Raw genomic sequence first — 26,931 nt, forward strand, 5'->3', positions numbered from 1 at the left:
GCCTCCAGAAAATACCACTTTAAACAGACTTTATGAGGAAGTCAACGTTGGAAAAGGAATGTAGGTGCTCACTTGAGGTACTTAGAAAAGGATGCATTATGAGTTTAAGGTACTTGAAAGCCAAGATTCTTTCACGGTTCCCTTTTCAAAGTATTTCTGTTTTAAAGTCTGAAAATGAGAGGAGTGTTTTAGACCTGAGATAATTATAGTGTAAACCAACAGCAAATTGGCACACATAAGCCATGCTTGCAAAAGAACCTGAAAGGAAATCTAAAAGAATAAAAAACTGAAAGGAAAAAAAGCCCACTGCTTTGGCAAAAGTAGAGAAATATAATCTTTCTGTCATGTTGTAGCAGGAGACTTTCACTGGAGAAGATAAACAGGTAGCCAGCCTGACAGCAATTGGCCAAGCAGTAAATGTGTAAATTTACAGAAGAAATTTAATCCAAGACACTGGGATTGGTGCTCCCCTAAAGTGGAAGGGGCTGATTGACTTGGAAGGAGAGAGATCCCCTTCCTAAAAGGCCGAATGAACCTTTATCAAGGGTGTTGTATAGGAAGTTCATAGGTAATTCTGAGTTGGAATCTTTGGCCTCTCTTGAGATCATTTCTGATCTGGAACTAGTCATAAAGAATTAAAGTTGGAAAGGACTCTGAAGTCCATTGAGTCCAATGCTCTCATTTTGCAGAGAGAGGAACTAAGGCCCAGAAAGATTAAAGACATTTAGGATTCTAGGATCATAGATTTAGAATTAGAAAGGTCTACAGGGGCAAACTAGTCCTCATATTTTGCAGAAGAAGAAACTGAAACCTCAATGTGAGTAAAATGATTTAGCATTTTTTAAGATCAGATTTAATGCTGCTAATAGATGCTAATGCTCTAATCTTCCATTTTGCAGATAGATTGAGACAAAAGAAGCAATTTTCCCACAGCCATTCAAGGTGTTGGGGAAAAAATTAATTTTAAAAATTAAAAAAAGAAGTTAGTGACAGTCAAGATTTGAAGCTATATGCGATGGTGTGACATATGTCTTCCAATGCTCTTTCCACTGGAGCATAGCCTTCTTTCCCAGAGCTCTGGGAGATTTTGAATAAGGTTTCTCAATTTTCCAAGCTGTTATCTTGAATTTACCATGGGTCCAAGCATTCTTGGGGAAAGAAATCCTACCTGTTGTGGGGCATGAAGCATATCATGAGCAGATGCTGTTGAAACAATGGCTCTTTTGTTTCCTTTGTTGGGTTGCAAAGAAAGAGACAGGCCAGCCACAAGTTGTACCCCTAAGTCTGTGATAGTGACCCGATCATCCAGTACTATGACAGTCTTCTCAGCCAAAATGGAGTCAGAGAGAGGTGAGAGGACCTGAAAAAATAAGCACCAAAACATTGACTACTTTGTCTTTGTTTTTGCTTCCCCAACATCACACACAGATCCAGGCACAAGCTAAGGATTTTATAAATGGTTATAGGGTTGAGCTCTCCACATTGCTAGTGAAAAATAAAGATAAAATGTACAGAATTGGATTTGATTTTGTTGGGGTGGGGGTAGTTCTGGATAATTAATTTCATTAGCAATTAGGGAAGTCCAGGAATAGAAATACTGACCGATATCAGCAACTTATTCTGTAACCTATAGTTTTAGAGTGGCTGATGGGTACTGAAAGGTTAAATATTTTTTCCATAGTCACATATCTAGTATGTGTCTGAGACAGGACTTGAATACTGTTCTTGTCAATTCTAGAATTGACCCTCTTATCCACTGTCAATGATGCCTCTCAAAGACAGGAAAATAGACCTCGATAATCACTGATGTTTTCTTTTTAATCATAACTTTGTCATAATCATTTTAAACCCCATAATTGATGTTTCCACCAAAATGTTCTCCCAATTTGCAACTAAATGAACGCACTTGCCAAAATGGTCTGTAAAAGCATTTCCTAATTGTTCAATTACTTTCGCCAATAGAAAACGACAGCATCCTAAAGATATCAGTGCAACCCATTTTCTTCCTTTGATCTCTGTAATAGCCAGCACAGAGCTCCCTTCTGTAATAACAGTTGGACTTAATTGGATGACAAGTATCTATATCTTATAAATAATAATAACAGTAGCAATATTAATAAGATAAGGATCGGGATTGGACTTGTGATTTCTCTGCTAAGAAAACTGTCAAATGAAAAAATTCCCTCTATCAATGTAATCCACCACTTTCTTTACAATGTCTAGTTTTACAGACATCTCTCTAAGCAGGAACAATAATGATAATAATAGCAATATATAATGAATAATAATGATGATAAAAATAAATAGAGAGGCAGTGTGACACAATGGATAAAGAGAAACCTTTGAAAGCAAGAAGACCTGGCTTCAAATCTCAACTCTGAGATAAACTAGTTGTATTATCCTAGGTTAGAGCACTTAACCTCTCTCAGCATTCTAGGTAATTCCTAGAGCAGGGATTCCTAACCTAGGGTTTATTAATAGATTTCAGAGGCTCCATGTAGTTAGAGCAATAGTTGCATCTTTATTTTTTCTAATCTGTAATTGAAATTTATCATTTCATTCAATTATTTAAAACATGGTTCTGAGAAGGGTCTCATAGGCTTCCCCAGAATGCCAAAGGGTTCCATGGATACAAAAAAGGTGAAGACTCTCTCACTCTGAGACAATCCAATCTAAAGAAGCTATTTCCCTTGGTCAGTAGAGTTTCCTCACTTGAGTTTCCCATATCAGTCACATCACAGTTCTAGTACCTATCCTTACCTCTACCAATCATAATACAAATCTTAGAGTTGGCCTTCAGAAAAAATAATTTGTCTAATAAATGTCTCTTTCATTCACCCAGAGATATAATAATAAGTAAATTGCTAGTTAAAATCTTGGGAAAGTGGTAGGTTTTTAATGGTAACAAAATTAATTATATTTGCTTCTTGGAACAAAACAAGATTATTAGACTAATGGCATTCACAGAAAGATGAAAATCCTTGAGACTCTGACAGTATTAAATGAAGAAACTAAGGATGTTTAACTCAGAGGAAGATTCTAGGATCACTATTTCGAAGTGTTTGAAGGGCATTTAGACATATTCTGCTTTGGTTTGAGATGGCAGATTGTGTCACAAAGGGAAGAATTTGTAAAAAAGAAAATCCAGGCTTCATGTCAGGTCACTCAGTCAACAAATATTAATTAAGTACTTATTATGCCTACCAAAAAATACTTCTCACAATTCTCACAATTAGAATTAATCAAGAAAATAACAGGAAATTTAAGGAAGGAACCCTCACTAAACATTCCCAAGAAAACGATGGATTGACCATCGTTCTGGGGAAGGGGAGTACTTTTCAAATACAGGTCTCTGAGACACCTTCAAATTTAGAAATTATGTGATTCTCAGGTTTTATACTCTAAAGAAATCATTCTACCTCAGTGAACCTCTAGTTGACCACTATGTGTGAGAAATCAAGGAAGAGATCACTAGACCAAATAAAGCAATTCTGATGGCACAACTTTCAGCAAAACTTAAAAGAGGGGCAAAACTTAAAGTGACAATGATCAGAGTCATTTAAAAATCAGGCTTTTTCACAATTACCCAGATGGCATTCTCCCTCACAGTACTGAATATAAAGAATTTGTTTTAGCTCAAATGAAAAGGATTTTTTTTTCTAAATTGATTTAAAGGTGTCTTGAACAGTTCATACTCACACATATGTGATAAAGTTGTACATGCATTTTGAAAAAGAATAACTATCTTCATGAAGTTCATGATTTTCAGTCAATAATAATAAGCAAGGGAAAAGGTAGCATATGAATGTGATCAGTGGTAAGTGGGTATTCTCAGTGCTTGAGCTATTCAAAAGAAGCAGTCCGTTAAAATTTATTAAGCATCTACTATGTGTGAGGTGACTTAATGGATAGAGAATCAGGCCTAGAATCAGGAAGACCTGAATTCAAATCCATACATTTACTCGCTGTATGACTCTGGGCAAGTCACTTGACTGTTTGTCTTAGTTTTCTCATATATAAAATGGAGATAAGAATGACCTATTTTCCAAAGTTATTGTGTGGATTAAATGAGATAATAATTGCAGCACTTAGCACAATGCCCAGCACACAGTAAGATCTATATAAATACTAGCCATTATTGTTGAGGGTGCTGGCCCAAGATTTCATTGAAATCCATTTTACTCTGGTTTGCATGAATTAGAGTTTCAAGATTTATTTTTCTTCCCACTGTTGCTTTGAGCCTTATTTCATGTTTCTTAAATAAGTGAATTTCTAAGAATTTCAAGTCATTTGAATTCAAGAATTTTGATTATTTAACTCATTATTCTTTAGCTACAGATATACATGCATTTGTTTATTTCTTGTACCTGCACTGTTGTTATTCCCTGCTCACGGCCAACCAGGGTCCTGCCATCTTGTAATGTGGCAATTCTCGGTTCTTCCACCTTCATGAAATCTGCCACTAGTTCGGTGATGTCAAACTGCCAATCAGAGCCCAACATATAGGTCAGCTGGCCTCCTAAATCCATTGACTCGGCCACAAACTGTGTTAGCACACGCACCATGGCATGCTGGTACTGAAGGGTGCAACCTCTTCCTTTTTTTTCATCATCCTCATCATCATCACTGTCTCGAGTAGGCCTGAAAATTAGCATCATGGGAAAACATGAGTTAAGCAATCACATGAGCATGATCCTACAGGAGGAATAGTAGAAAGCAAGTTTAAGTTATTGGCAGCATAAAAGACCCTCCAGATGCAGAAATAATCAATAATGTTAACTACTTTATTTTTAAAATTAGAAGCAAAATATGTGCCCAGTCATTGGGGACAGTTGAGCAAATTAAGGTTATATGAATGTAATAGAATATAAACTGATTCAAGGAATGATTCAAGAACATGAAGAATTCAGAGAAATCTCAAAGATTTGTATGAACTGATACAGAGAAAGGAAAGCAAAGTTGGTAGGATAGTTATCCTACACAACTACAATAGAAAAATGATATAAATAAAATTAACAGTAAGAGGCAAAAAAATATAGTCAGTTACTATGGACTATGTTGGTACCATGTTTTTAAAGTGAAAGCATAACTTCTTCCTTTTGTCAGCAAGAGATAAATTATTTTTAGAAAAGATCTTTTTAGAGAGTTTGTGTGTTAATTTGGTAGTTTTGTGATAAAATATAATTTTTTAAAGAAAACATAGTTTCTAGTCTTGTAAGGATTCTAACTAAAAAAAGTGCTATTAATTAGCTAATTAATTACATGGTTGTAAGATCCTATTATTAGCTTAGTTTTTTGTTGTTACTATTTTTTCTATAAGAATTTTGTAATTTAATTTTTTAATCAGATTTGATCATCTTGAGAATATTTAGAAAATCCTTTAATGAGTATTCCAGTTATAATTCTGTTATTATTATTACTAATAAATTGATCACATTTAGATAATGCTTAAAAGTATTAACCAGCTACTCTCCCAGCAACCCTGTAAGATTGTTATGAGTGTTATCATTATTCCCATTTTACAGATGAGGAAAATGATTCTCAGAGTGATTAAGTGACTTGGCCAGTGTTAATATAGCTAGCAATATCAGAAACTGAAGTTGAACAAATCCAATCTGTCACTCATACTTATTTGTAGATAAAATTTGGTTTTCCTTGTAAGCTCACATTTTGCAATATTGAGAAGACAGATTTTTATCCAACATAAAATAGGAGAGAAAAGACTTAGCAAGATTAATATCATCTGTACAAGTGAGTTATCAGCTATGTCCTCCCTTCATGTCACTTCAATTCAAATCACTATCATTGACAGATTTTATTAAGTGCCTACCATGTATAAGAAAAGAAATAGAATGCTACAATGGAAAGATAAAGAGTCTTAGATTAAGGAAGTTCTGTGCAGATCATGCCTTGACGTGTCTGCTATGACATAAATTTCCCATTTCTTCTCCTTTCCCAAGAAAATCATAAATCTACACAAAACCCATACATGCATATATACATAGAGAGAGAGAAAAAGAGAGAAGGTGGGAGGGAAAGAGAGAGAAAGAGAGACAGAGAGACATACAGAGAGAAAGAAAAAGAAAGAGAGAGAGAGAGAGAAAGAGAGAGAGAGAGAGAGAGAGAGAGAGAGAGAGAGAATACTATATTAGGTAGTTCCTCAAAATCCACTTTGGAGGGAAAAAGAAAACGTCAGTGAAAGCTGAAAAATATAAATTAATAAATACTTCAGATGCAATGAAGAAAATACTGGATTTGAAGCTAGGGGATATGAGCTGGCATCTTTAATTTTTCTTTTCTGTGAGTTCAGGAAAGTCACTTCCCCAGCTTCTCCATCTATTAAATGAGAGGATTTGACTGGATGACCATTAAGCTCCTTTCTAACTGAAAATCTTTGATCCTAAACTCTATGCTTCCCATCATCAGTTTTGGATCCAACTCAAAAGACCCTATGGTGGGCAGAAGGAGAAGATCAGATGGTCCAGAGTGATGGGTTTCCTTGCACTCGAGAAAACCCAGAAATAGATAAAGACACTGATACTCTCTCTGACACTGTGTACCTATTTCCTATTTCTGCTTCCCTGAATATAACTTCAGAATCCTGTTTGCACCGAGCAAACCCCCTTCCCCCCAGGGCTGGCCATTGCCTGGTTCCAAGGGGACAGACTTCTGATTATCTATTGTCTTTATTCTCTTCCAGTCCCTTCTTATTCTTCAGCCACTATCAGAGAATCATAATAAAATCAGAATCAGCCCTTAGCAGGGAGTGAGGCCTTTGAAAGTAATACTATTCCCATTAGTGGAACAAAGATTTCACTTGACTCAAACACATCCTTCCCATTTTCTAATTCATTTTATGTTTACACTGCAGGATGGGCTCCAATTTGGCTTTTATTCTGTTCTGAAAATCAGATTTTAAACACCAGGTGGTCTTGGTTTCCCTCATTAGGCCCCCATGCTGGGGAATTCATGGACTCCAAATGCTTCATTTTTGAGATGATAAGCATTTCTAAAGTTAAGTTGGGGAAGGGGCAGAGAATCACTTATTTTTGATGGTGTTTGAATAAGATTTTCTTTTTTCTTTCTCTTTTTTGAAATGTTTGTAATGTTCTTCTCTTTTATATGCTCTTTGAAATACTAGTTATGGAAGAATCATTATGAAAGTGAATGGCATTGCTTTAAATTGTTTTATCATAAAGTTAGCAACCAAGAAGCTGGGAAAGGCATTTCTCAGATCCACAGCCCATCAAAGCATTAAGCAAGATCTGTTATGTAAGCTGATGCACTGTTATGTAATTTAACATGGATCCAAGAGTGATCATTTTCCTCCAATCAAATATTGTTATAAATCACACAGCTGACATGCATTTGAAAGAAAGTATGAATAGACTGGGCCCACACAACCTGTATGGCATCCATTCAGCTTTCCTTCCTCCCTCTCTTCTCCATCTCAGAAGAGGGTTTAGAGACCCTGGTCATATGACCCACCCTGCACCTGCATCACAACATACCTGATGAATGGTCATCTTCAGTCTTTACTTGAAGAACTCCATGGGGGCAATAGGGGAAAGGATCCATGACCTCTCAGAGTAGCCCACTCCCCTTCTGCTCACTCTCACTGTTAAGAAATGTTGCTCTGACATTTGTCTCCTTTCAATTCAAGTCCACGAGCAATTGTTAGGCACCTACTTTATACCAGGCACTGTGCTAAGGGCTGGGAATACATAGTCAAAAGACAGCTCCTGCCTCTAAGGAGCTCACAATCTAACAGCGAGTCAACATGCAAACAACTGTGCATGAATAAGGTAAGTACAAGATAAATAGGAAATAATAGAATTAAGATTAATTAGACAAGGTTTCATGTTAAAGGTAGGATTCTGGCTGAGATTTAAAGGAAATCAGAGGATCCAAGAGGTAAAAATGAGGAGGGAAATGGTTCCAGGCATGGAGGACAGTCGATGAAAATTCATGGAGTTGGAAGATGGAATGTTTTGTGTGAGGAACAACACAGAAGCTAATGTCATTAGATTACAGTACATTCAGTATCCATGGCTCCTGGTTCTACCATCTAGGACCAAGGTGAATAAGTTTAACCCTTCTTTTGCAAAATGATCCCTCAAAAACTCAAAGGCACTTATGTCTCTCACTATGTCTTTTTTCACACATGTCTACTGATTCAAGTTAACAATCCCCAATTATTTCCACTCATTTTCATATGGCCTGAACTCAACTGTGCTATCCAACCCCCTTTGGACATCATACCTTATCAATGTTCTTCCTCCAATGGGGCAACCAGAACTGAACACGAGTTTCCATGTGCAATCTTAGTACAGCAGAGTCTATCAAGACAATCAGCTGCCTACTTAGTGGATCACTCATTTTCCTTGAGACTGCATTAAGTTCCTTGACTATCACACTTCACTGTAAGTTCCTTTGTGAAACTTGTAGTCCACTACAACCACCAGCTCTTTTTCAGATGCCAAATTGTTAAACTATTTCTGCTACATTCCAAGTTTGTCACTACCTAGATATATGTGAGACCATGGGTGACTTCTTTGGGAAGTAGTTTAAGATAAGAAAGTCCCTTTCCAAGTGGAGCATTCTTTGATTGAATTTGGCTTATTATATTTCTAACTCTATGATATGCAAGGCACTGTACTAAGTGTTGGGGATACAAGAATTTTGTTCAAACAATCTATAAACAGAACAAACTAGGACTAATCTCTGAAAGAAGGTACTAACATTAAAAAAAAAAAAACTAAGAATGACTACTTATAGAAGGTGAAATTTTAACTAGGACCTAAAGGAAAGAAGTAAAAGTGAAAAGAAAGAGAGCCATATATAAATATGATTTACAAAGATTTTAACAATGCCTTTGATATGGTATCTCATATTATTCTCATTACAGGAGGAGAAATGGCAATATTTAGGCTACACAATAATCTCATTAAATAGATTCTGAAATAGGTGAGGTTGCATTAAGGGCGTTTTGTCATAGAGTGACAAGCGGAATACCCCAGGGATCTCTGGTTGTTGTTTTTTTTTTTTTAATCAATGGCTTAGATACAAATCTAGAGGATATACTTATGCCATCTGTGGATGTCTCAATTGTTCCAATGGGCACTACCACCACAACTACTAGACAACGAGAAGAGAAAGGTCTTGACACCAAAATTTTTGGAGTTGCCAAATAGGTTGGATCTCAGAAACTGATGGGTCATCAGCAATGGAAATTGTTGAAGAGGCATTATCATCTATTCTGCCTTTTACTCCAGGGATGCTGGGATCTTTCCATGTCAATTAAAGATGTCTCCCTCCATAAGAATATAAACCCTTAACAATATGGATGGTCTTACATTTTTATTTGTACTGTGTTCAGCATAATGTTTTGTATATAAGTACTTAATAAATGATTCATTCATTCATTTACAAGCTAGTGCTACCACAGTGTATATGAATAAATGGAGATCCAGAAAATACCTCACAGATTAGAAAACTAGGTTTAAATCAATAAGGTGTAATTGAAATAAATATAACTAAAGAAAATTATTTCAGGAGACAGAGAGAGAGAGAAAGAGAGAGAGAGAGAGAGAGAGAGAGAGAGATATCAGGAATATACATACACTCACTTTTTTGAGCCCAAGTGTAATATATATGAGAGAGAGAGAAATATCAAGAATATACATACACTCACTTTTTTGAGCCCAAGTGTAAAATATATGTATATATACATATATATGTATATGTATATATATATATATGAGAGAGAGAGAGAGAGAGAGAGAGAGAGAGAGAGAGAGAGAGAGAGAAAGAGATATCAGGAATATACATACACTCACTTTTTTGAGCCCAAGTGTAATATATATTTATATATATATACATATATATATGAGAGAGAGAGAAATATCAAGAATATACATACACTCACTTTTTTGAGCCCAAGTGTAATATATATGTATATATACATATATATGTATATGTATATATATATATATATATATATATATGAGAGAGAGAGAGAGAGAGGAGAGGGAGAGAGAGAGAAGAGAGAGGAGGGAAGGGTGAGAAGGGGAAACATTGATGAAAAGTATCTCAAAATCTTAAAAAAAAAAATAAGATCCAGAGGTTTTTAGTCTACAACTTCAATATGAGTCCCTAGTGAACGTGTTAGCCAAAACTTCTCAAGGAATCATTTACTGATTAAGAAAACCATAGCTTCAAGAGCTATATGATAATACTATTTCACTTTGCTCTAGTCAGACTTCATTTAGAGTATTATATTCATTCATTTTGGGGTCCAATTTTTCTGAAGAAACAATAGAGAGCTTAAAAGGAAAAGCAATCAGAATGGTGATGGCTTTGAGTCTATGCCATACTCAGATGAGTGAAAGGAACCAAGGATGTTTCGTTTAGAAAAAAGAAGTCTTCAGGAAGAAAATGACATTGGACTCCATTTATTTGAAAAGCTGCCAGATAGAAAAGAGACTAGAATCATTCTGTTCCACCCCAATGGATAGAACAGGAAGCAAAGGGAAGAAGGGTCAGAGCAGCAGATTTAGGCTTAATGTCAGGAGCAACTACTTGAGCATTTGAGCTGTCCTTAAGTGGAATGAGCTGTCTTGGGAAGAAGTAGGTTCCCTTCACACTGGAGGGTTTTAATAAAGGCTAGATGACAATTCATCAGGTATATTATAGAGGTTACTTTTTTAACATATAGGTTGCACTACCCAGATTCTGAGGACATTTCCAACTCTAAAATTATATTATTTTGTTATTCCTAGATGGACAATAGCATAGAAAAAGTGAAAATTGGGTTTTCTGGGTTTCAATAGGGGTTTGAGATGAGGCAGAGAAGATGCTTTATAAATTTTTTATCCCTTCTGAAAAAAAATGTCTCCAACACTCTTGGAAATGGCAAAAATGAATTCATTATTTTTAAGAAAGCAATCCCCTCTCCCCTAACAACTTCATTAAGCCTTCCAAATATAACTTAGATTAAAAAAGAATCTTTCCAAAGTTCAGTTTTCAGATGGGTATTTCTCATTCTGAGACCACTGCTTCCTGCTCACGCCAACAGAAAACTCTGTGGATTTTCATTATTGACCCCTTCCTCCCATGGGTATATTAAGACACTATCTGGTTATTCCTATGGCCAGACATTCATTGCCACCACATCTCTCACATAACATTCCTTTTCTTCACACATACAGCCATCATCCCAGAGTTCCAGATTGAGGGTTCCTCACCCTGGTGAAGCCTTAGAAATATACTTACGGCATTGTTCTAGTCTTTAAGGAGATAGAGACAAAACTAGAGGCGATCCTCAAGAAGCCTCTCTTCCACTATAAGAATGGGCCAAGTAAAAAATATACCAAAATATTCAAAAAAAAGGAGTAACTGGAACAAAAGAAAGATAAAAAAATACTCAAGGAAACTCCCAAGTCAAATGAACAAGCATTTATTAAGCACCTACTATTTGTCAGGCACTGTGCTAAGGACCAGAGAAAGAAAGTAAAGTAAAGGTCTCCATGCATTCAAGGAGTTCCCAATTAAATGGGGAGCTAACATACAAACAAGCTATAGACGAGATTAATTAGAAATAAATCATGGAGGAAAGGAAGCCACTAGCACTGAGGGGGAAAGGCTTCTTGTAGTAGATTGATTTTTTAATTCAGTCCAGATGGAAAATAAGGACTATAGAAAATAGAGCAGAGGAAGGGGGACAGTCAGAGAAAATGCATCCAGATGGAAAATGTGACTTGTCAAGGGTCAAGTTACTTGCCCCATCTAATAAATTTCTGGGATTAGATTTGAAGTCAGGTCCTCCTGAATCCAGGACCAGAGATGTATCCACCACACCAACTAGATGTTTAGATCAGATGCCATCTTTTGCATTAGTCTTTTACTAATGTCCAATTGGTAGCACTCTTTCTCGCTCAAAATTACTCTGCAATGTACTTAATATAATCCTTTGAATATATTTTAATAATTACTTACCTGCATAAATGTATGTACCCCCCCTCTCCCCAGTAGATATAAGCTTCTTTATGTCAGCAAGAAAAAGGAAAGGGAATAAACACTTATACAGCATTTGCTATGTGCCACAAACTGTGCTTAAGCAATTTACAAATCTAATTTCAATTTGATCCTCACAAAACCCTTAAGAGGTATGTATTAGCAGCGATCCCCATTTTATAGCTGAAGATACTGAAGCAAATAACGTTTAAGTGTCTTATTCAGGGACACACAACGAATAAGTGTCTGAAGTGGAAGTTTTATCTGTTGGCTCTCAGCACTTGCCACCATAACTGGCACATAACAGGCATTCAAATAAACATACTTGCTGAATTGAAAGAAATGTTTTCCCAAGTAGAAAGGGAGCCCCTTGAAGGCAAGACCTGTCTCACTACTTTCTTTGCATCTTTAACACCTGGCCCAGCTCACCCACCCATGAAAAGTATGAAAATATTTCTAGAACAGGATTGAATGTCTAACCAAAGCAATGAGTTTCCTGCAGTATCATCTCATCTCAATGCTCAGGGGAGGGAGAGGAAGAGAGCATCCATTTTTAGAAAACCCAGGATGGCAGTAATTGAGGCCAACTTGAGGTGGCCCTTTCTAAATCAAGGTTGTTATAAATGACATTCATTTCTTCTTCAGAGCTGTGGCTCTTATACCGTTAGTAAGACACAGTGGTTCAGGTCCACATTTCCCCAGCTTCCACAAATCATTCAAACTCCATTAAATTACATGGTCTCTTTGGACCCTTAACATCTTATTAAGGCCTTTGGAGTGGGCCTAAAAATCCTTCCTTGAGGCGATGAGCTTGCTTTTGGTGGAATACAAGTTTTCCTTGATGTGAAATAACACTTCCTAGTGCTTTCTTTGTCACCTCCAGAGGCTCTTTGGTTCAGAGAGTTTTAAAATCCTATCTCCTGATAAATTGAATCTTTGTAAATCTCTGTCCCCAAAAGGTTACTAAAATACACCTTTTGTTTTTTCCAAGAGTAAGGAAATTCTAATTGTGAGGCCATGTCTTTTCAACTTCTTGGAGTTTTTCCTTTTTCACAGGAATGAAACCACTCTCAGTAATATGATATGTTGGAAAAGATATTCACAATTTGGGGGGCAAGAATTTGGAATTCAAAATTTGAAAAAAAAAAAAAAAGGATGTAAAAATTGTACATGTAATTGGGAAAAAGTAATGTGCTGAATAGAAATGAAGAAAAGAAGGAAGTGAAGAGAGGAAGGAAGGAAGGAAAGAAAGAAGGAAGGAAGGAAGGAAGAAAGGAAGGAAGGAAGGAAGGAAGGAAGGAAGGAAGGAAGGAAGGAAAGGAGAAAGAAGAGAAGGGAAGGGGGAAGGGAGGGAGGAAGTGTGAGAAGGAAGGAAGAATATTGGATTTGGCTGTATCATGATCTGTGTAGTTCTGGGCACGGCACTGTTCTGTTTTATTATTTGTAAAGTGCACGAGTTGACTTAGATGACCTTTAAGGTCCCTCCTAGTTTTAAAACTATGATACTATGATACTAAGTCATTTAATCGCTCTGCCTGTTTCTTTAATTGTAAAATGGGCAAAATAACAACACTAACCTTCCAGGGTTATTGTAAGGATCAAAAAATAATAATATTGTAAAGTGCTTAGCAAATAATAGGTACTTAATAAATGCTTCTTCTCATTCCTTTGCCTTCCCCTTTCAATCTTATTCCTCTTTCCCTCTCTAGGAATTAGGCTATCTTTGAGGTACACAGCTAGCTTCTCTAGCACCATTCCTAACTTCATATTCCAAGCTGGACAACAGCCTGAGCTGAGCTATTTGCCTTTGCTCACCAAATTATTCACTTTTGCTTCTTCTAATTCCCTCAGAGCTTTGTTCGAAGTGTTCCAACATCCAGTAGAGCAACATTCTTGTGGTCCCTGTCCTGCCTTGGATATTTAATAAGCCTTGATGTGCTTCCTCCTTCATTCAATAATAGAGAGACAGGAAATTGTATCTATGAATCTCTTACTACAAGGAACTCCCAGATAAGAAAAGTTCTTCTAGCAATGCAGGCCAACAAATCATAGACTTAGAAAGCAACCGAGAGGTTCAGTGACTTTCCTCGAATCACAACAAATCTGAGGCAGAATTGGGACTTAAAGTCAATCTTCCCAGCTCCAAGATCAGCTCTTTATTCGTTACGTCACTAAGTGACCAGAAGATAACCTCATTGTCAGTCAGCCAAGATGTAGATAGAAAAGAGCTAGCCTAATTTCCTAATTTTTTTCATTTTTAGAGAATTTTCCACATCTTAATCCATAAGAGTGAATAATATGGTAATTTTAGGCAAAATGTATCTTTGAATCAGCTTCCACAGCTTATTCTTCTATTGCTAAGACAAGTCATAGAACCATAGATTCCGAGCCAGAGAGATGGTCACTTAGTCTGGCCTTATTCACAAATAAGCAAATTGAAACCTGGCAAAGACCAGCGACTTGCCCAATGTCACTCTGATAGCAAATGTCTTCTGGCTTAATAATATCCAGTGCTTTTCCAAGAACAGGAGAATAAGAAGCCTATTATTCTTCCCAGAACATAAGAAGAGTGAATGCTTTTTGCACAATAGAACTTCCCCATAATGCTTCATGGAGTCCATAAAGTGAAAGAACTTTAGGGATAAGACTTGTTCAAATGCAGTTCTTGGGGCACCCTAGTAATTAATACCCCTTGGGACAGAGTGGTGGAAGGGGAGATGAACAATAAATCCTCTGTATGGCAACAATAACCATAGCCAGTCTTTCCTGTTCTCTCCTCTCTCTTTCTACACTTTTGGATTTATCTGACCACTTTCTCCCTACTGAATTATTTTATAACAACCTGCACATGCTTTATTTTTATTCTATCTATACCCTCTCTATGTTGAGAAGAAAAAGAATGTTTCATCCTTAGCTTATAAAACAGTACCTTGTATACATTGATGTTTAATATGAAGTCTATAGGATGGAATTGGGAAATCTTATTTCTGGAGTTTGCAAATTATAATTTCAAAATTATTATTGTAAAGTTGAAAATCAGTGTTCAAATACTCTCTCTGAAAAATGTAGAGAAATTCAGAGGCGGCATGGACTTGGAGTCAGGACTTATCTAAGTGCCAGCTCTCCTGCTAGCTGAGGGATGTTGACCAGCCACTCCAACTTTCTAGGTCTCTGTATTTGAAGAAATATCATCTGGAAAAGCCATCAGCTTTGTTCTGTCTGGTCTGAAGGAACACAATTAGGAATTCACTACTTCTAGAAGCAGCTCGAGCATTCTACTACTATACAGTTCTCCCTGATAGAAAGAAAGCTTTCCCCTTTTCCTGAAAGGGAAAGAACCCTGTCCTTCCATCTGTGAAATACCATTATTCTGTGCTTTGGGAACTTGCTCCTTCACAAAATGAAAGGTTGGACTAGTGGCTCTCCAAGGTTTTTCCATTTCTAACAGTTTATGAATTCACAAAATGAGAAGAAGTCCTTTAATTCCATTGAATGGGTTGAAGACTACTAGATGTCTCAAACTAGATGTCATCTGAAATGCAACATATTCAAAGCTGACCTCCAAATTCTTTCCTCTTACTAACTTCTCTATTGCTGTTGAGGGTACTAACATCCCCCCAGTCCTTTGTTCTTACAACTTGGATGTCAATGCCTCAATATCTCATGCTTTCTATGTAGTCTGTAACTAAGTCCAGTCTACTTTTGTAGACCTCTCTCTTGGGTGCCCTCCTCTATCACTATCACAACCTAGTGCAGGCCCTATCATCTCATATCTGGTCTATTGCTGGGGTGGGAGGAGATCTGCCTTCCTCAGATATCTCCCTATTCCATCTATCCACCTTTCAGCTCTCCAATCCACTGTCCTAAAGCATAGTTCCATCTATGTCACCATATAACTCAATAAACTCCCAGCAGTTTTCTATTACCTCCAGGATCAATTATAAAATCTTCCATTTAACTTTAAAAGCTCTTCACAACTTTGCCCCTTTCTATAATTCCATTTCCAGTCTTTGTATACCCTGTTCCCCTATATCATATACTTTGTGACTCAGAAATGTCGGCTTCTATGTTGTTCCTCAAATTGGAAAGTCCATGTCCCAATTCTGGACACTTTTTCTGACTATCTACTATCCCTGGAATGATCTTCCACCTCATCTCTCTTTCCTGGTTTCTCTGGCTTCCTTCAAAGCCCAGTTAAAATCTCCTTCTCTAAGAAACATGATTAAGTTCCTATTGTGTGCCAAGTACTGAAATAAGTGATAAAGTTTTAAAAAGAAAGAGACAAAAACAATCCCTGCCTTAAGAGAGTGCACAATCTAACGGGACAGTCCACAAGGACAACAGTTTTGAATGTATAAATTATACATGAAGGAAAAAACTAAGGAAATCTCAAATGAAAGGCAAGGTACCTATATATGTATATAGCTTTTGTCAATTCTGACATAACTCTGAATTCAGAATCTAGAGATGCTATAACTTTTATCTAATTGATTTCATATCCCTCCCCCTCATTTATCCTATACGCCTACTAAAATGGCCCATTTCATGTTTCTCACACATGACATCGCATATCCCACCTCCATGCATTTGCACTAGCTATATCCTCCAAACCTGAAATGCTTTCCTGTTTTACCTCTGCCTCTTGGAATTCTGGACTTCATTCTAGATTTAGATCAAATGCAACTTTTTCTATAAAACTATTTCTGATCACTGCTTTCCCATGATGTTGGAAGTGCTCCTCTCTCCCTGAGAATATTTTCAGATAGATAGGTAAATCAATATATCTATAGACAGATATATCTTTATCTATATCTATCTATATCTATTTCTCAATAAATAGTTAGATATAGACATAGATATAGATAGTTATAGATAGAAAGCTGTCTGTGCCCAAGGACAGGCAGAGAGTAAATGTCAGAGCTGGGGTTTGAACTCATATCCTCTGGCTCCAAAATCCACTATCTTACCATGATACAACTCAACACATATCTGGCAAATAGTAAGCACGTTATAATATGACTGTTTAATTGAATTGCAATGAATACAATTATATACAGTCAATAGAAAATACTAATTCTTTACGACAGCCTGGTTGTTCATATTCCATTCTCGGAGGACCATGACAACAGGAAGTTGATACCATGATATGCAACTGAATTGGATTTCAGTGAGAGAGAGTTGTGTAAGGTCACTAGTCTCACTCTCTCCACCAGAGGGATCTAGATCCAGGGGCCAGATATAGATCAGTGTAACTGAAGATGGCCCTGGATGCAGAGAGAGAATTATGCCTTTTTAAGCTAAGGTTTTTAACAGGTTAGTTTAACAGAGACAACACTCATTCAGTGATGTCCAATTTTTTATTAAGGCTAGGTATAAAATGAGGCGACCACCTAATCATAAATACATACATATATATATATATATATATATATATATATATATATATATATATATATATATATCTCCTTTCTTGGAAAACTCATGACTCTAAACACCACCAGGCTTACAGATTTCCTCTGCCTGAATAGAAATGGCTTCTTTTTAGACCAGGGTGGAGCTGGGAAGCTCCATTCTGGTAGGAAAGAGTACTTTCCCACGTTCTTTGTAATCATGCCCCATTAAAGTTCTTCCTATTTCTAGTGTGAATGTCAAGATTCCTGGGTTGTGTTAATCTAATGTAATTTTCAAAAGCTTTCCCCTTCCAGGAGGAAATGTCTCCTCTCTGCTCCAGATGAGAAGATTTCCTTAGGTGTGTTATTAATATACCACTCTGTGATCTCAGAATGCTGAATAATTCAAGATTTGTTTAGCAGGGAGAGCATATCATCCCCTAATTTATGTTTTATCTTATCTTTGTTCCTTCTTCGTTCTCCAACACTCTACCCCCCTCAACTTCTGAAATTGCTTGCTGATCACACATGCTGACATACTCTCTCTACAGCTGCTGAAGAGGGACAGCCTTGTATTTTTGTTTAGCTGCCCAGGTTTTCTCTTGGCTTTAATCTACGAAACCCTAGAGAAAAAAATGAATGCTGTGGATTTCCCCAGAGCCTAGGATGGACAGAGACAGATTATACTACAGTATTACTGATGAAATGTATTAGAGAATAAAGGATGCTATCAAAAATACAAGGTCAAAAAAATTTTAAGGGTCAGTCAGGTAATGAGAGCAAAGGTTATCCAAGGGTCAGCCCAATTCCTCACCACGATGTCAGGAGAGCTGAAGGAAGTGACCTAGTATTTGTTGTATTTTAAGAGAGCTCTTGACATTACTCCAAGGGGTTATGGGAAAGTTAAATATTGCTAGCTTGAACGACTATGAGAACTCTCTTTCTTGTGGCACAATTTGCTCCTAATCAGTTTACTGAAACCATATCCTTTTCATCAATATATTATGTATTTCCAAATGTTCCAATCACATTTTTGTCAATGTCATAATAATTATTTTATGCACTATTATGAATTATCATTTAATAAATGTTTATTGACTGACTCATCCTCCAACTCTATGTTGTTGTTTTATTGTTTTTCAGTGATGTTTGACTCTTTGTGTCCTGTTTGGGATTTTCTTGGCAGAAATACTAGAGTGTTTTTCCAACTCCTTCTCCAGTTTATTTTACCAATGAGAAAACTAAGGCTGAGTTAAATGACTTTCCCAGGGTCACACAGCTAGTAAGTGTCTGAGGGTGGATTTAAAATCAAGCCTTCCTCACTCTTGGCTCAGTGTTCTATCATGGCACCACTTCCCTGTTCCTTCCAATTCTGTGCTAAATAGATTTGCCTGTGCACTCTCATTTTCTTTCTTTTTTTTTTTTGAGACCAGAGTAAAATTGTTCAAATTATTAATTGTCTAAATGTAAGTTCCTTGAGAGAAGGATTGTTTTAATCATTGTACTTATATCAATGGTGGCTCACACAATACTAAGCATATAGTAGCCATTTAACAAATACTAGCTGCTCAACATATGCGTTCACTTAGTATTATTCAGCTCAAATGAAACACTCCATTATTGTGTTCTCAACCTCGTTCTTCTCAAACTGTTGGTGTGCTGATTTGCAAGAAGCAAATGCAAAATTTTCAACATGAGCATTTACAATCTCCGAAATCAGCAACACTACAAATCAAGCTTGATTTATTACTTTACCAACTGCTTAGATTTAAGAGAGTGATGGAGAAAATATTTAAAAATGAAAATTGAACTTCAAAGTGTGTCATAGGCACTTTGTTTTTCTAGAGAGTTGATTGTTAAACATTTACCAGCATAGTCCTACTTATAGCTCTAAGAACAAAGGTTGATACTTTTCACAGAGAATTAAGTAAATTTTTCAAACAATAGCTTGGTTGGGATGTGAATGATGATCGCAATGAAATCTCAGACACATGAAAGAATAAGAATTTCTCTAATTGATTTCAGCATTAGGTTTGTTCATATTACTCCACTGTTCAAGAAATTTCAATAGCTTCTCACTGTTGATAGAATAAAATACAAATCTGTCATTTAAGGATTTGTATGATCTACCTCTAGCCTCCATTTCCAAGCCTTGCTTCCTATTATTCCTCTTCATGACCTCTATATACCTAGACTACCAGTTATTCCCTGAACTCATCCATCTCTAAACATTTATAAAGGTCATTATTCATGCCTGAAATGAACTCCTTCCTCTTTGCCTTTGAGAATTCTCCTATTTCTTCAAGACCCAGTCCAAGTGCCATTTCTTCAGGAAATCTTCCTTAACCCCAAACTGAAGTGTTTTCCCCTTCCTCAAAATTTCCCAGAGCATTTAAGAGGGATCTACCCTTGGTTCCCTGCCCATTTCACACTCTTAATGTATTATACTTCTCTGTGTAAATATTATTTTCCTTGGGGTTGAATGGAGGGATCTTGAGGGTAGAAGCCCTCCTATTTATTAATTTATTTTGTTACTAATTTATTAATATTATTACATTTATTAAATTTTGTATAGGATCTTACCCAATGTAAATAATTAATAAATATTTGTGGAATTGAATGAACAAGCTAAGGCATCTATCCTCTGAATACCATTACTGACAAACAATGGCACTGTATAATACTATTCTGTTCAGAGCACAAACCAACATGTATTGTCATGATTGAGCAAGTCACCTAATTTATTTGGATCTCAGTTTTCTACTCTGCAAAGTGGAGGATTTTAACTAGATGAACCTCTACCTTTCAATTCTAAATCTATGATCATATAATCTTTTCTCATATGTGAGAGGAAGGGCTGATATAATTATCTGTCTACTTTAAACAAATAGAAAAACTGAGGTAAGGAGCTGCTCAAGGTCACAAACTATATGGTGAGCAGGACTATGTTTTCTCCCTTCTGAGCTAAATGTTCTTTTTTGTGTAGGCCTGGATCCAAAAGACTTTATATTCAGAGCAAAGTAACAGCAACAATGATGATGATGAATTAGCATCTTCAAGATTTGTGAAGAACTATACAATATCTCTATTTTATTCTCACAACAACCCTTTTGGAGATAAGTGCTATCATCACCCTCATTTTATAGATCAACAAACTGCGACAATCAGAAGTGAAGTGACTTGCCTAAGGTCACACAACTATTAAGTGTATAAGGCCAGTTTTGTACTCAGACTTCCTTAAGTCCAGAAACAGTACTCTGTCCATGGTACCATCTTAGATTTCATAGCAACTCTCCCCTCCAACAGTTCTTCTTGGTCATCCCAATTCCTCCTCTCCTACCTTTTGTTGGGAGCAACAGGGATTCTCCATCCTTTGATCTGGCTCAGCTCTGTGTCTGAGATCTCAATCTGCAAAGGTAGCCTTGGGACCCAGACAGTCACTTCAAGCTGAGTAGTAAAATGTTGGTATGTGAAGTTCACAATGGTGTCCACTTTACTCTTCATCTCCTTTCCATTCACAAAGATGGAGTCACAGCTATCAGAGACCTGTGGGGGGAGGAGAAATCTTGAGATGCATTATGGGTGGCATAACAAAGCAGAACAGGGATGGGGGAGGCGAGTAGTTGTTCAGGTTCATGCCAGAGAGCCAACCCTCATTTATTAGCCTCCAAGACAACACTAATAATATGAACTGTACACACAGTAATTTGTGTGTTCTAATTAGTAGCAAACAGTGATAAATGGACCCAAGGGAAACAATTCTGCGTTGCTCAATCCAGATGAGGAAAACTACAAAAATAATTAAACGGAGTTATGAAATCACTTCTAGGTTTCTAGAACCCCTTTCCTCCTCCTCCCTAACTTCTTTCTACCACCAAATGTCAGATGTATTCAACCTCACATGAATCAAACTTCAGGTACATCAATTTCCGTGCCTATGACAATTTTTTTAAAAAAATGCATAAAAGATGGCCATATGTTACAAACAAATTACTTTGTTCTCAGCCACAAACAGGATGGAGGGGGGAGAATGGAAATAGGGGAACTGACCCAGGAACTGTGGAAGTTTGTGATAAATTAGAATCTTTGGAAATAAAGTATTTGGGAGATAAATACCAAGCTTGAGCATAATTATTTTCAGACATTTAAACTGCAATCTAAAAGCAAACAAGTAAGGAAATAACTCTTCTGTTAGGGCCACCAGCTTTAGCTTCAGGAAACAGTGTGGAAAGAATGGGGGGATTTGAAACCAAAGGAATTGGATTTGAATTCCACATCTGCCAATCGAAGGACAATATCTATGTGATGTCAGATGAATCATTTCACATTTTTTGGGGGGGGCTGTTTCCCTTTAGCTCTAATTCCATGAGACTATGATTTTTGTTAAAAGGTGTTCCCCAAGACAGCAAATGGGATGGTGAATGGACCATAATCCAGGCCATAGGTCTCCATTTCCCCCTACAATAATAACATAGAAGCCATTGTTAAAGGCTTTTCTAAAATCTAAATAAATTATATGTATAATATTGATTTTAATTATCAGTGATCTCTATCACAAAAGGCCAGCATGATTCATTCTGAAGGAAGACCCCCAAGCCAGCTCTTGATGAGTTTCCCATATGTCCCTTTGACCATCCTCACTGATTTTTCCAGCCAGAAGCTACCATCATCCTCTGAATTCTTCTAGCAATTTATTATTACTAATCTCTCAAGCTTTCTTACTCTTTTTTGTAGTTTTTAAGAATTGAAAATTTTCATTTAAAATAATGGTTCACATTGACACTAATGTTTTAACATTTGCCAAGAACTTTACATTCAGACCTCATTTGGATCTCACAGCAACCCTAAAAAGTAGGTGCTATTATTACCTCCATTTGGCACATGAAAAAAACTGAGGCTATGTGATAATATACCATCATCACCATCATCAATTATTATCATTTACATAGCACTAAAAGTTTTCTAAGCACTTTATAGACATCTTATTTGATCCTTACCACAATCCTGGGAGGTGATTGCTATTATTATTCCCATTTTGCACATGAAAAACCTGAGACTAAGAGGAATTATGAGACATATCACCATCATCACCACTACTACCACCACCAACACTACCACCATCATCACCACCACTACCACTATTACTACTACTACTACTATTACTACTATTATTAGTACCACCACCACCACCAGCAGCAGCAGCAGCAGCAATATTATTACTGCAACTACTACTATTTTACTACCACCATCACTCGCATTACTACTACTAATAGCACCACTACTACTATTTCTACTATTTTCACTACTACTGAAACTATTACTAGTACTATTACTACTACTATTACCATCACCACTACTACTATCACCACCCACTACCACCAACACTATTACTAGTGCTACTGATCTTACTACAACTATTAATAATTTTATTATTGTTATAACATCTAGAATTTATATAGGCTTTTTCTTTTTTACAAAGGGCTTTACATATCTTATTTCATTAAATCCTCACAAAAACAACCTGTTACTAGGAGGTAATAGCTATTATCCTCTTTTTATAGCTGAGGAAACTGAGGATAAAGAAAGTTAAATGACTTTTTTAAGGAGTCATATAAATGAGGAAGGGTCTGAGGCTGGGTTTAAAATCAGGCCTTCTTGTTCCCACCTCCAGAACTAAGAGAATTCCTTTTATAGCACTGCTAACAAGTGTTCCTAACAGAGTGTACAAGCATATAGTTGGTACTTAATAAATGCTTATTGGTTGATAGCTTTCAAATCCCCAATGAGAGATCTGGGCAGTTAGGTGGAGCAAGCAGACAAATGTTCCTGAGTTCAAATCTATCCTTAGATACTTACTAGCTGTGGGACACTTCATTCAGTTCATCTTTATTTCCTCATCTGTTAAATGAGCCAGAGAAGGAAACAGCAAACCATTCTACTATCTCTGTCAGAAAATCCACAAAGGGGTCATGAGTCAGATTCAGCTGAAATGATTCCTCAACAATAGGTTACTACCACTTTCTAAAGCAACTCATTACATTTTGAGGCCACTCCAATGGCTAGAAAAAATTTCCTTGCATCAAAGAAAATCCATGTACATATTTTATTTCTGCACATTCCTGAGTTCTCTGATTAGACACTAAGCTGTATGAAGGCAGGGAATACATTGATTTTGTGTCCTTTGGTACCTGAAGCATATGGCTTTGGACACAGACAAAACTACATAAACACACATTGGAATTAATTTTGTATCATGTTTAGCTGGGAAATGAATTATAGAATATCCTCTTTAATGGATTTATCAATTTTCCTTTGCCCAGGGGAACATTTAAATGAGTTTGCTGTGTTCCCAGAGCTATACCCACTGACTATAGGAGAAGTAGTGCCGGAAATATACTGGTAAAACAGAGAAAATTAGAAATGGAATTAAACATTGACAAAATATAAAAACATAACCCAAGGATAGATATTTGAGCACTATATATTTATAAAGAAATAAATACAAATTATTACATGAGTATCAGTGGGACAGAGTACATCTCTAAAAACAACAAAACAAATTTTCCTTAATTCCAAAAAATAGGAGTTTCTTAAGGGACTCATTTTGACCATGGCAGTTCCAAAAGATGGGCCATCCCTAGCAGGTCTCCCTACCTAAGATTTCAGCTAACTTCTCTCCTCTAGCCATGGCAGGAGACTACAAGCAAAATTCATATCCCTCCTGGTTTATCCTGGGTCCTCTACTCTCACTGAGTGTAAAGAGAGCAAGATAACTGGTAGCAAAACCATCTGTAGTAGGAAGACAACTCAACACAGACAAAATTGACTTATCTCACTTCTTTCCTCATATTCCAATTTTTTCCCCAATATCCCTTTGTCTGCTGATGATACCACTGGTCATCCAGGTTCAAAACTCTGAAGTCATCTTTGTATACTCATCCCAAAGAATAGAAAAATCTGGATGTCAGTCAATGACTGTTTATTAAGTCCCTACTATGTTCCTAGTATCGTGCTAAGCTCAGATACAAAGAACGGCGAATGGTAGTCCCTGCTCTCAAGGAGCTTAGAGTCTAATGAAGACAGAAAGCAGCTTATTCATATAAACAAGATAAATTGAAAATAATCAATAGACGGATGGTGCTAGAATTAAGGAAGACCATGCTAAGCTAACTTTAGGTGTAAAAAAGTACAAAAACAAAACCAACCTCTTTCTCTCTTTTCAGTTAAATAACCTCTGAGGTCCTTTCCAATTATAATATGCATCATTTTGTGAAATAGGTATATTTAGCCAGAAAAAGAAATTACTTCAGGACTATGTGTTAGTCACCTTCAAGTATCTGAAGAGGTCTCATATAACAACAATAGCTAGGAGATGTGCCAGAGTCTGTCTAGAATTTTTTATAAATATTATTTCATTTGTTCCTCACAGCAAACTTGAGGTAGGTATTATTATGATGCCCATTTTACAATTGATGAAACTAAAGCAAATAGAGATTTAAGTGACTTGCCCAAGATCACATAGTCTGGGGATGATTTTTAATTCAGTTCTTCCTGATCAGAGTCGACTCCATGCACTGTGCCACCAAGCTGCTTCTTAAAAGGATTAGACTTATGAGCAGAATTGGGAACAATAGGCTGAAGATTAAAAGAGGCAGATTTAGGTATGAAAATTTTCTAGTAATTACAAGTCTTGTAATTGTATATTCCACTGCCTATGGGAACAAGGTGGGAATGAGTTTCTCTCCCTAAAACATATTGAAACGAAGTCCAGATGACCACTGGGGAATGCTATAGAGAAGCTTTTGTTCAGGTGAGGGACAGACTAGATGGTCTTCAATGAGCCTTCCAACACTAAGATTCTGTGATTCTATGAAATGGGTTTGTTCAACCTGGGGAAGAGAAGATTCAAAAGAAGAGGATTTAAGACGTGAGACTTGTCTTCCAGTATCAGAATGCCTGTCTTATGAAAAGATTATCTTTTTTCTTCTTGACCTCAATGACCAAACACAGGAGCAATGAGAGGAAATTTCAAAGAGGCAAATTGAGGCATAAAGAAGGGAAAGTTTCCTAACAAAATGAGAGTCTCAAATAAGGGCCGTCCAAGGCAGCCCATTAAATTGTATGACTCTCTGACCTTACAAATTCTAAGCAGGAGCTGCCCTCCCAGATCATGATCAGCCAGTGGAAATTAACCATGATTTCCCAGGGGAAAACGTACCGGTATTAAAAGGCACACATAGGGCAAAAAAGAATATCGTCCTCCCAACCAGCTTTCATATCAGCAGTTCACCGGGGATGGAAGGAAAGACAAAGGAAAAAATAATTAACGGGAAGCTTGAAGCCGACCTCGAGTCCTCCGTGCCACCAATAGCACAAATGAGGAGGAATATTTTAAAAACCTTTGTCATCCCCACTTCACAATGTATCATAGAATGTCTTTAGGAATCTTGGGGTACATTAATCAAGGCTTTTCATTAATAGCAAGAACAGCTGAAATGATATATTACAACCAGCCTATCTCTGGAATCCACAGAAACCAATCTAGGCAGCCTGAGGCAGAATGGTAAAGACAGAGTTTTTCTTCAAAGCTTTTCCCTTCTCTCTGGTTCCAAGAAGTAAAAGAGAAGAGAGAGAACATTTTAAGCAGAGAAGGCAGCCTGTACAAAAGAAGGGCCATCGTGAATAGGGAACAGAGAAGAGGAAAACCAAATTCCTCCTTCACCTGAGCAGGTCGCAGGATCATTGATTTGATTTCGAATTGGAAGGGACCTCAGGGGATCTTTAGTCCATCCCCTTCCATTTATATAGATAAGGAAATTGAGATTTGGAGAGGTTAAGTGACTTACCCCAAAATCATACCAGTTGTAAGGATCTCGGGGAGAATCAGAATTCAGATCCTCTGCCTCCAGAAGTAGTGTTCTTTCCACCATTCTATGTGTCATCGTGTGAAAGACTTCATACCAGGTGTACCATATTCTCTAATTTTGCTTCACTGTGTTTCTTTGTTATAAAAGTAGGTGGGGAGGGCAATGTCAAGTTGATTTCACCTACTATAAAACTCATCATGATATAGACTGCTACTAGGCAATTCTATTCATCGCTATTTTCTATCTTATTTCCCAGTTTTTGCCCCAAGTCAAGGTGAAAAGTGATAAATAAACTATCCTCCTATGTCTCGAAGTTTATAGTGTAGGAGGAAGACAGAATTCTTTTCTCAGTTCTCAGAAGCTCTCAATGTCACCACCCATTCCATCCACAAAGATGCTAAATGATGAGGCAGCTAGATGGCACAGTAGATAGAGCATCAGCCCTGAAGTCAGGAGGACCTGAATTCAAATCTGACCTCAGACACTTAACATTTAGTAGCTGTGTGACCCTGGGCAAGTTATTTAACCCTAATTGGCTCAGAAAAAAGGAAAACTGTCAAATGACGTATGCTGGGTCACACCGCCAGGACCTGAAGCCACATCTACTTAGCTCTGGGATCAGTTCTCTAGACACTTCCTTATTGCAAATACCTCTTCCT

The 26,931-nt window shown here is 36.9% G+C and overlaps 1 protein-coding gene across 1 annotated transcript in view; it reads right to left on the reverse strand.

Moving 5' to 3' along the window:
* The window catches only part of TMEM132B (transmembrane protein 132B), a 660,968-nt gene that overhangs the window by 10,643 nt on the left and 623,394 nt on the right, over positions 1–26,931 (reverse strand). The window contains exons 6-8 of the mRNA XM_051972617.1: positions 20,746–20,951; positions 4,368–4,641; positions 1,169–1,360 (exon numbers count right to left, since the gene is read on the reverse strand). Of these exons, the coding sequence (XP_051828577.1) occupies positions 1,169–1,360; positions 4,368–4,641; positions 20,746–20,951 (672 nt within the window). The remainder of the gene's footprint in view (positions 1–1,168; positions 1,361–4,367; positions 4,642–20,745; positions 20,952–26,931) is intronic.

Source organism: Antechinus flavipes, chromosome 1 (assembly GCF_016432865.1).
Source record: "Antechinus flavipes isolate AdamAnt ecotype Samford, QLD, Australia chromosome 1, AdamAnt_v2, whole genome shotgun sequence".
In the NCBI taxonomy this organism is placed as follows: Eukaryota; Metazoa; Chordata; class Mammalia; order Dasyuromorphia; family Dasyuridae; genus Antechinus; species Antechinus flavipes.